The sequence below is a fragment of the Mixophyes fleayi genome, chromosome 2 (genome assembly GCF_038048845.1).
Source record: "Mixophyes fleayi isolate aMixFle1 chromosome 2, aMixFle1.hap1, whole genome shotgun sequence".
In the NCBI taxonomy this organism is placed as follows: domain Eukaryota; kingdom Metazoa; phylum Chordata; class Amphibia; order Anura; family Limnodynastidae; genus Mixophyes; species Mixophyes fleayi.
The window spans coordinates 333,373,736-333,385,301 of NC_134403.1; the positions used below are offsets into that span (position 1 = coordinate 333,373,736).

Genomic DNA, 11,566 nt, shown 5'->3' on the forward strand with positions numbered 1-11,566 from the left:
ATGTGTAATGCCCTTCAGGATAGCCACTGGTTTGGGATGTGCCTATTAGGGCGGTAAAGAGAAGTACAGCACCTGGGGGAGGAAAGGAATATCCGGTAAGCAGGAATGCAGAAGGGATCTGAGTGATGGCATCAACTCAAAGGAAGCACAGAGAGAGGAATTTGAAATACCCTTGAGGATCATTTGGGATGAAATGTCAGATCTTAATATACAGAGGTCTGCAATTAATAACTTATCGACCCATTCTCTGATCTGAGAACTGGGAGGTTGACAGGAGAGCGAGCAGTGTTCAAGATAATTTCAATTTCAAGCTTTGGGATAGCTGTGACCTTGCTGGATAGCTGATTAGAGGTGTGTGCTGCAAGAACCAGTATCCAAGTGCAAACAAGAGACAGTCATGACAGGGTTCCAAGGGAGTTTAATAAGAGCTGAGAGGAGCCACAGAGACATTGCGATTTTCTGGCATGCTGGGGATGATTTTGTGCCAATCCTGCTAATCGGACTAAGCTGTAAGTAGAGTGCAGAGACCACAACTCATCGAATAAGGATAGGGGACCTGTGACATTTGAGTGACACCTATATCCCTTGAGTGGCCAGTGCAATGATAATAATGCTCTTACAATGGATAGTACATAAGAGAGGAGAGAATAAGATTTCCCCCAGTCAGCTCTTTCACTTAACATTAATGCATTGTCAGATTCTACAATTTTCAAACTTACGTTTACAAGGGCACTGTTAGGGAGGTATGTCCACTGAAGCAGGTTGGCAGTGATGTGGGGCATGAGGCTGGAGAACCTCAATAGGAAGTTATACACCTACACACTACTATATTATACACCACTACATTAACACCACCCATGAGGAAAAGCGGCTACATATGTAAAGGGTGGGGATGGGGGTGGGAGAGGGACAGGTAAAAATTCTTCTAAGGGCAGTTTTACCATGGTATCTTTTGCTGTGATGGCTTAGCAGTACTAAATGCTATTGTGTTGTATGACCCAAGATAATGGGAATGTCTAGATATAGGGAAACTGCAAGGGATAAGAGAACACTATAAACCACCTACTCTTACACGTCTTTATTCAGTATAATGTGATTTCATACTACACATAGAAGTTGAGAGAGCGTCCAATTGAAAACTTTGCAGGAAACTCCTCATTACATATCTGCCTAAATGGAACAGGATCTGTCATTTTCCATGGCCCTTCATGGCCACTGTTTTCTAAGCTAACTTAGTAGCCCAAGTCATATGTGTGCTACCAGCCTTATAGTGGAGGCTCCTCACATGCTTATATATGAATTTTGATGAGCACTATACTGTGTGAAATAATTCTTCCCTTCCTAGATAAAATAGGTACATAAAGGGAGTGATTTAGAGTTAAATGTAAAAATATATGTCTGCACATTTATGTTTCTTCATCTATATAGATGTGCCCAGAGAAAATATGCAATAATCATCATCTTCAACTTGAAACTGCACCTGTCTTGTGTAGGTGTACAATCTGGTAAGGAACATATTTGAAAGTTACATGTAACCCAAAATAAGATGCATCTCAAAGTGCCATGCTTAACTTGAGTTTGCTTGAGTGCACTTCAACGTGAACAGTATCGATCTGCTTCACCAAGTGCAAGGGGTCACAAGTGTTTCATATGTGCAGCTCAAAACACCAGTGCAAACTGTGCACATGTACTGTGCAGCAAAATTAATGCAAGTTGCATATTTACACTACTGAAATGCACTTGTGTTCAACTCTGAATCATCCCCAAAAGTGATGTAAGAGCTAGACACGTGAATGCGCAAACCAAATTGTCCTTTTTCTCCGTTGTGATATCATTGCACAATTGATTCTTATATAGGAGATGGTGGAGATTGGGCATAGGCAAATGCACCTTATATGATAAAGAGCATTTATATGTGTGAAAATAATAATGTAACATAAACAATAAAATGTACAAATGTAACAACTGAAATGGAGACAGTTGTCACTTTAGTCAAATGAGCTAATTAAGAGGTAAATGAGGCTCACATGAGAAATATTTAAGAATAAAAGAACGGAAAGTTGCAATGAATTAAGGAAGTTATCCAAAAGCGACTTTAAACAGGACATTGATATGAAGTTTTTGTTGTGCCAGCATGCATAGTCATCTCATGAACCACAATCCTGCCTGTGGTCAAGAAAAGCATGGTAAGAGCCCCAAAAGGTGGAATGAGTGTGTACACCCGTGTCTGCGTACTGTCATTTAAACTTAGCAAAAAATATGCTGCAAAACTATAAGACCCTTATTTAGTGATATTTTTTATTGCCAAACCTGTTTGATTTGATTTTCAAGAGCAGATTTCTCCTCTGTATACCTTCTTCTGGTGTCTTCTAGAAGTCGGTTCAACCTCTCTTCCTCTTGTCTATATTACAAACACAATAGGATTCTTTCACTAACATGCATTTAAGTGCAAAAAATATGTCAATGTGCACTAGACAGATCAAAGCTAGTTGTTGATTGGTTGATGCGGTTCAGTGCAAAATCCCAATTGTAAAGCGCTACGGAATTTGCTGGCGCTATACAAATAAATGATGATGATGATGGTAATGATGATGAAGTCTGCATCTAAATGTAATGTTAGTAAGAGATACTTAATGGTTACATTATTTTAAAAATAGTCAGATATAATAAATACGTTATATACAGACATTTATTTAAACTAGTCAGTATTTCTACCTTTGGATTTTCTGTTGCAGTTTTTTTTATAAGAACTGTACCAGATAACAGTAACACAATCATATTTACATTATATCTATTAATTCAATCAGACACCACTTAGTGATATTAAAATGTTTCAAAGATTCTCAGAATGTTTGCTGTCCATTGTGCTTGCCTATTTTTCTCTAAATTACACTGGTTATTAATTGGCCTCAGCCAAGGATCCACATGTCATGTAACATTATCCTGAGTTGGCTTAAATAATTAATAAGGACATCACATTTAATTATATTGTCCAAGGTCTAATTTTAAGAACCTTGGGCCAGGCCAGTCACAGAAATATAAAGGGAGAATAGTTGAACGAAATATAAAAAAAAGTTGTGTGTCTTGTTTTCTCTAAATTACAAAAGCTACCCAATGCCCATTTAGTAAAAAAAAGTTTAAAAAGACATTTTGTTAAAAAATAATTTATTTTGTAATAACAACTTTACAAGTTTCCTTTTGTTAATTAACATGGGCAATGTCTGAGAGTTGCTTTGTTCATAAATTATTGTTTATTGTTTCCAAATAAACATTGCACACTATTTCATGATAAGTTGTCAATTTGGTGTCACTGTTCTATTAATTACTGTCTGTGATTGGTGATTTTAAGAGAAAAAAGGTGTAGCAGACATCTGCTGGGCAGGAAGCTGGGTGGATCAGCATTATGAGGTTGTGATTAAGTAATTAAGAGATTAAATTGTAGGTTGGGTGTCTTTTTAAAGATATTATTTTTAAGATGATTGTCCACCTTGGAGTCTGCAGATTACAACAAAAGGCAAAGGGATCTCACGGAGTAAGTAAACAGGTCTCAAAGAGTTAGTAAATGGATTTCAAGAAGAGTAATGATGCCTGATTAGATAGTAATTGTTTTTAGTTTTTAGAGCCAGTTGGGTTTTTATTTTCAGCGTATGGATTGGCTGCAAGAGCGCAACACTTAATCACAGCAAATACACTTCCTGTATTGGATAGATCTTCTTATTTTTATATCCTTTGCATAATATCCAGCATTCAGACTATGCCACGCTAATACTTTTCAGTTGGCTGCTTTACTTAAATGCTGAGCGTCTGGATCAATGGACAGATCCAGCTATTCCTCACTATAGGCAAAAAGGCTGGATCCTATACTGCACCCGCGAGCAGATTGGATGACTGAGAAGCTGACGGGTGACGAGCCCATATATACACACATATATATATATACAAGTTAACCCGTGCATGATACTCATGCATTCTAGTCAAATCAAGCTACTTAAGGTGTTAAAAAGGTTCTTGTCATGCATTTGGGCCATAGCCCAGGCCTCAACCACCAACCACTCCCCACTGTCACCCCCGGCAACCACCAACCACTCCCAACTGTCACTTCTCCTTCAAGAAATATATATATATATTTTTAAAATCTTTATAAACACTTTTAACAATTAACAAATTAAATTAACAAATTAAAAACATCTTAGTATACCAAATTTCAGCCCTTTCTGAATTTTTTTTCCCACACACACTAAGAATTTAGTAGGTCAGTGTATAACTCCGCCCAGCAGGTGGCGCTGCAGCTTGGTTTTATTTTTTCCACACACACACACAGACAGACTAACACACGCCACTAGACATTTATATTATATATATATATATATATATATATATATATATATATATATATATATATATATGTGTGTATATATGGGTTTATTCAGAGTAAAGAGCAAATCCATTAAAAAGTACAATTTTGCACCTTGGCAAAAGCATGTTGCACCACAGGGGGGTGGGGGCAACTTACTATGTGTGGTCATATTTAGAAATAGTAGGGGAGCATGTGCACATCTAAGTAAAATAAAGCTTCCGGATAATCGTGTGTTTCATGCAAGGGCAAGCAGGATTTTTCCTGTATGAAAAAAATACATTACAACATGGTTTGTCCAGGTCAAATTTACACCCTTTAGCTGGATTTTTTCCTAACTCTTTACAAGGCCTGTATATCTATAAGTACATATCATTCTGTCATTAACTTCTCTTTGATTTTCTTTACCATTACTTGTTAATTTATAAATGTGTTTATTTCACCTTTTTGTCTCCTCTGCTTGCTGGCGCCTCATCAGTTCTTCTCTCCGTTCCTTCTCAGCAACTTGTCTTTGAAATATTTCCCTTTCTTCTCTGCAATTCCACAAACAGTAAGAGACATTAAATCAACAACATATGACTAATTGGCTGACATATTGTTCAACCCTGGTGTCCTTTGCCTGAGTTGTTTCTGTATCTACTAATACCATGGCTGAGATCATTTTATTTTCAGTAGACGTTTTTTACAGCCCTTCCTTTGTGCTGTACATGTTAATAGAAGCATTCCATCGTGTAGATAAGATTTAATTAGCTCCAGACACTTTATTAGATTTACCTTGCTTTTCTCCTATCCTGCGGCCTTGTTCTTGGAGGTGCTGTCACTTTGGATACATAACTCCATTGTGGGGAAGCTTGAAAACAGAGATGTGATCATATTGATGGAAGAATGTACATTTTATTAAATGTCAAAATGTTAATGGCATCAACTCTAAATTCACCAAGTATAATATTTTTGGGAAATTGAGAACAAAATCCTGTTAACAACAGATGATCATGGTCACAATTATTCATGCCCTTTAGAGATTTTGGTTTACCTTTGGAATATGTTCTGCATTGATGGACTTACAAGAGGACAGGTGCAGTTTTCGAGTTGATGATGATTTCAGCATAATTGCTCTGGATGCATCTATACATTAAATGTACGATTGCACATATGTTAAAATTTGTGTAATCAAAATATAGCCGTGGATGCTGTATTTTGAGTTCTATGTATATGTAGACACATATTTGCATTCAACGCTAAATCACTCCTTAAGTGTTCATTTGTGGTTTGAAATGTTGGAAGGCATTTAATCCGGTTTCCATTTATTTTCCTCTTTTCTCTGTAGTGCCATTTAAGATCATTCATTTCTACTTTTAAGATTTGTGGATGGTATCTAATCAAGCTTCTGTGCTGGAAAAGAAGAGTGAAATATGCTGCACGAAGCATGTGACGTATGTATAATAATTGGAGATCTTCCTTTCTTCCTCCTGATTTGCAACTGGTGCAACTTTAGTCACATCTCTAAATGGGGCGTGGTCTGGGCAGGTCATATCAGTGGGCAACTTGTGATTATATTTGACAAAAATGCACATTTACGAATCATTTTGAGGGCATTTTCTAGCCCCAAGAGTGGCAAACAATTATTATCACTATATGCCTGGCACGGGGAAGGTGCTGGAGACCATAAAACAGAAAAACTTGTTTAACATTTCTATAGATGTCAGAACCACTTTAAAAGACATCTTTCTGCCCTGTTTTTAAAGTGCCCAAGTTTAAAAATAATGTTCCCCTTTATTGTTATACTGATATGTAATGCTCTAACAAGTGCACAATGCCAAACTGTACAGATGTGTCCATTATGAATAGCACTAACCTTGTGTTGGATCATGCACTGGAAACTGGCTGCTCTCTCCTTTGTTCAGTGAATTGAAAAGATCTTGGTAAAAATGTCTGTTTATTATCATCTGAAATTCCTGAACAGATAAGGTCGGTCCTCCTGTCTTCAGAGCTGCTTCCACATCACTCTGCTGCAACACAAACGTATACTGTAATAATATTCATTAATAATACATTCATTGGGCAGCACAGTGGCCTAGTGGTTAGCACTTCCGCCTCACAGCGCTGGGGTCATGAGTTCAATTCCCAACCATGGCCTTATCTGTGTGGAGTTTGTATGTTCTCCCAGTGTTTACGTGGGTTTCCTCCCACACTCCAAAAAACATACTGGTAGGTTAATGGGCTGCTATCAAAATTGACCCTAGTCTCTCCCTTTCTGTCTGTGTCTGTGTGTGTGTCTATATTAGGGAATTTAGACTGTAAGCTCCAATGGGGCAGGGACTGATGTGAATGAGTTCTCTGTACAGCGCTGCGGAATTAGTGGCGCTATATAAATAAATGATGATGATGATAATGGGTTTAATAATTTTAGGAATAATCATTTTGGATGGAGTTCATCTTTAAGCCATTATAAACAAGTATCCAGACATGCCTTCCCACAGGCACTAGTTTACATTTTACTTAATTGCATCTGGTCTGGGGAAACATTTGTGTTTTTTCACTGTAATAGCTATAGATTGTAAGCTTGCGAGGAGGCCCTCTTACCTCTGTCTGTATGTATTACCCAGTATTGTTTCATTACTTTTTGTTCTCAATTGTATAGCGCTACGGAATTTGCTAGCTCCATATAAATAAATGTCGACGATGATACATACTGTTTTAGCAAATTGTGTCTGTCTTCCTCATGAATACTGTCTGGCATTTTCCATCTCTTACAATCAGTACCACAGATTACATTAAACCACACACCTTTTTACTAGACCATAAACTGCTCTATTGTGAAATGATTATGACACATGGATTAGATTGATTGCAGGTTCTATGGGAGGAGGTAAGGAGATACAAAAATTGTAGCTCTGTAAGCTTGTTAAACTCTCCAAACCACATTAGTAACATATTTATAAAAGCTAGAGAAGCTAGAATATTATTGTTCTTTTGTATTTTTATATCTACAGTCATGGCTAAAAGTTTTGAGAATTACACAAATATTATTTTTCACAAAGTTTGCTGCCTCAGTTTTTATGATGGCAATTTGCATATACTCCAGAATGTCATGAAGAGTGCTTAAATTAATTGCAATTAATTTCAAAGGCCCTCTTTGCCATGACAATGAACTTTATAACAAAAACAACATATACATATACATTTCAGCCCTGCCACAAAATGACCAGCTTACATCAGGTCAGGGATTTTCTTGTTAACACAGATGAGAGTGTTGACGAGCACAAGGCTGGAGATCACTCTGTCATGCTGATTGAGTTAGAATAAAAGACTGGAAGCTTTAAAATGAGGGTGGTGCTTGAAATCATTGTTTTTCCACTATTAACCATGGTTATCTGCAAGGAGACACGTGCAGTCATCATTGCTTTGTACAAAAAGGGCTTCACAGGCAAGAATATTGCAACTAGTAAGATTGCACCTAAATCAACCATTTATACGATCATCAAGAACTTCAAAGAGAGAGGTTCAATAGTTGTGAAGAAGGCTTCAGGGTGCCCAAGAACGTCCAGCAAGCGCCAGGACCATCTCCTAAAGTTTTTTCAGTTGCGGGATAAGGGCACCACCAGTGCAAAGATTGCTCAGGAATGGAATGTACATGGCAAAGATATATAGCTGAATTTTCGTAAGACAAACTAGTGATTGTCACTTTGGACCTCAATTGTAGCTAACAGGTTATAAAGCATTCATTATATCGCTTTATGAGCATTTCCAAATCAAAGTAAGCGAGTCATTGAATGCATGATTAGGACTCAGTAGATGCTTCTTATATCAGGCTTATTGATGTGTATCACAATCTGCCTCCGTTTACAGCAGCATCTCCCCTGTGAATGCTATTTTGCCTTCCCCTGATCCTGCCTACTAAGACTTAAGCTTTTATTGTTGGATCTGGATTGTGCTCTCCTGTCTCTTAAAAAGAGTGCCTCTCCCAGCAGGCTAGGCCAGTTCATCAATTGTCCTTGCTGCTGCTGATTCCTCTGTGTAACTCCTGTGTTCTGTTCCTGACTGACTTCTTGGTATAGACTCCTGCTTGTCCCTCTGTTTTGCACTTCATCTTATGATCCAGACCCGGCTTAATTTTGACTTCGCTCCTGCTTTCTCCCTGGAATCGTGGTGGAGTTTCTGACTTCTGACCTCTCGCTTGTCTGACCCTCCTTTTGTCTGATTCCCCCGTGAGTCCTCCAGTTTTTCATGTCTCCTGATTAACTTGGACATCTGTTCTGCCTGTTTCTGCAGACTATCACTACCACCTGATATCGATCTTCCAAACTTCCCAGCTTACCTGGGAATCCAGATTCTCTGTGCCTGCAGATCATCTCACTTGCCTGGTATCACCTCACCAGCTTCCTAGCTTAACCTGGTAAGCCAGACTATCTGTGCCTGCAGATCATCTCACCAGCCTGGTTTCCAGCTCACAAGATTCCCAGCTTAACCTGGGCATTCAGTCTCTTTGTGCCTGCACTTTGCCTGTAATATCTGCAGTCCACAGTATAACTTGGAAGACCAGAGTCTCCCGCTTCTCTGCTTTATCTGGCAATCCAAACACTCAATATCTGCAATCCACTGTTTACTTGGGAAAACCAGAGTCTTTAGCTTATCTGCTTTATCTGGCAAACCAGACATCCAGTATCTATAGCCCACAGTATAACTTGGAATACCAGAGTCTCCAGCTTCCCAGCCTAGCCTGCTTACTTTGTCTAACCCGTACTTGCGCTTAAACTGTTGGTCCAGGTATCCAGAACTCCTGTCCCTTAGATATCCGACCATCCTGGGATCCTGTTTTCACTGTTTCTATGGGCTTGAGTTATTTGCCTTATCATTTACTGCATCTCAGTTTTATCAGTATGACCTGTGTTGAAAATAAGCCACTACATTCCATTTCACATTACTCCCTGTTGTGATTCATACTAGGAATCCTGACAATGTGCTTGTACTCTGGATTTTGCCATCACTGACATGAACGAATACAGTATAGCTAGCTATACCACATAGTACTTGGTATATGAAGACATTAAAGCACCCATACATGCTGCATTTTAAAGTTCACTGGTCGCAAATCCCAGCATGAGTCAAAAAAGTCAGCTGATCCATGGACAACATTAGATTGTAATCTATCACACGTTGATAGGGTGGACAGTAAATGTGGTTGAATGACAACCACATCTGACCATATATGCAGCCATCAGCCAACCATGCTTATAGTGTCTTATTGGAATCAGATCTTTCATAAATGAACACCCATTGACTGCTCATCCTGACCAGGTACTAGGTGTTCGCTGCAAGCAGCTGGATCAGACTGTGTATGTGGGTATGGATGAACCGTGTGTAATACTTACTAAGCTGCAGCCACTGAGACGTCCTTGGAGTAATATGAGAAATGTCAAACCAATAGCTGGTAAACAGTTATAATCTGGCTCATCAAGTCCTAGTATGTACTGGTCCCACACATACAGTAAAGTATCCATGTTTAGATAACCTGTAGCAAGAAATAGTATGAAATCATGAATATACTGGGAGGTAATGATCGGAGCCCTAATGCATCCTCCTGCCTCATAGACATGTGCAATGTATGGAATGTTCGGATAAGCCGGACCAGTCATGTCCTCCTGCCTTACAGCATAAAGCAATAAGGTATTATTCAGTAATGGTATAATTTGTGATTATACTACATGGCCAGAAGTATGTGGACATCTCTTCTAATTAATGTGTTTGGTAATTTAGGACACACCTATTGCTAAAAGGTGCATAAAATCACAGAATACAGCCAATCTCCATAGACAAAGATTAGGTGTACAATGGGTTGTACTGAAGCGCTCAATGACATTCAAAGTGGCATTGTCATAGGATACCACCTTTCCAACAAGTCAGTTTGGCAAATGTCTGTCCTGCTAGAGCTTTCCGGTAAATTGTAAGCGTAAGTGCTATAAAGGAAGAGCAACAACAGCTCAGCCGTGAAGCGATAGGCTACACAAGCTCACAGAATGGGGCCACCAACTGCTAAAGCATGTAGGGCCTGAGTCATTAAGAAAAGTAAGGCAAAAAAAGGAGTAAATAGTCTCAAGGACAAACCATGTTACAATGCAAGGGATGCAAATTAGTTTACTATTTTGCACATAAGTAAAAATACTGCTGTTTTGTCATCTAGTACACAGATACTTGATAACTTTATTTCTACACTGAAATTTAAAGTTGATCTAGGACAGGCCCTACCCCAACTATATATCTGTATTCACATTTAGAATTTATCTCCCCCTCCAATGCAACATGGCTTTGCCCCGATACAAGGTTACTCTTTTTTTATGCTTTGCTCTCCTTAATGACTGTGTGGAATTTGTATGTGCTCCCCACGTGGGTTTTCTCCGGGTGCTCTGGTTTCCTCCCACACTCCAAAAACATACTAGTAGGTTAATTGGCTGCTATCAAATTGACCCTAGTCTCTCTCTCTCTCTCTCTCTGTCTGTATGTGCAGATGTTAGGGAATGTAGACTATAAGATCAAATTAGGCAGTGAGTTCTCAGTACAGCGCTGCAGTATTAGTGGCGCTATATAAATACTTAGCTGCTGCTGTTGATGATTGTGTGCTTCCAGCTTTGTGGCAATAGTTTGGGGAAGCCCCTTTCCTGTTTCAGCATGAAAATGTCCCTGTGCACAAAGCAATGTCCTTATAAAAATGGTTTCCCAAGTTTGGTGTGGAAAAGTTGATTTACCTGCACAGAGCGATGACCTCAACCCTATCAAACACCACTGGGATTAATTGGAATGCTGGCTGTGAGCCAGACCTTATTGTCCAAATCAGTACCCGACCTCACCAATGTTATTGTGGCCTCCAATTTAATAATCCGGTTATGAGATCATCAATACATAAAGAACATAAAAAAATATACATAAATCATAAAAACATATAATATATATATAAATATGCATATATATATATATATATATATATATATATATATATATAATATATATGTATATAATATATATATACATATATATATATATATATATATATATATATATATATATATATAAAATATATTATATATATAATATATAATATATATATATATATGTCTGCTTATCTTTTTGCTTACATGTTTGTATATATCTTATATGTTAGATTTTTAATACAAGTTTTTTTCTCTATTCTGAAGTAAATGTACTGATTATTACATA

The 11,566-nt window shown here is 38.1% G+C and overlaps 1 protein-coding gene across 1 annotated transcript in view; it reads right to left on the minus strand.

Moving 5' to 3' along the window:
- The window catches only part of LOC142140470 (uncharacterized), a 30,330-nt gene extending 20,470 nt beyond the window's left edge, over nucleotides 1-9,860 (minus strand). The window contains exons 1-5 of the mRNA XM_075198200.1: nucleotides 9,727-9,860; nucleotides 6,210-6,363; nucleotides 5,129-5,204; nucleotides 4,798-4,887; nucleotides 2,311-2,401 (exon numbers count right to left, since the gene is read on the minus strand). Coding sequence (XP_075054301.1) covers nucleotides 2,311-2,401; nucleotides 4,798-4,887; nucleotides 5,129-5,204; nucleotides 6,210-6,363; nucleotides 9,727-9,855 — 540 coding nt within the window. The 5' untranslated portion in view covers nucleotides 9,856-9,860. The remainder of the gene's footprint in view (nucleotides 1-2,310; nucleotides 2,402-4,797; nucleotides 4,888-5,128; nucleotides 5,205-6,209; nucleotides 6,364-9,726) is intronic.
- Nucleotides 9,861-11,566: the final 1,706 nt, after the last annotated feature.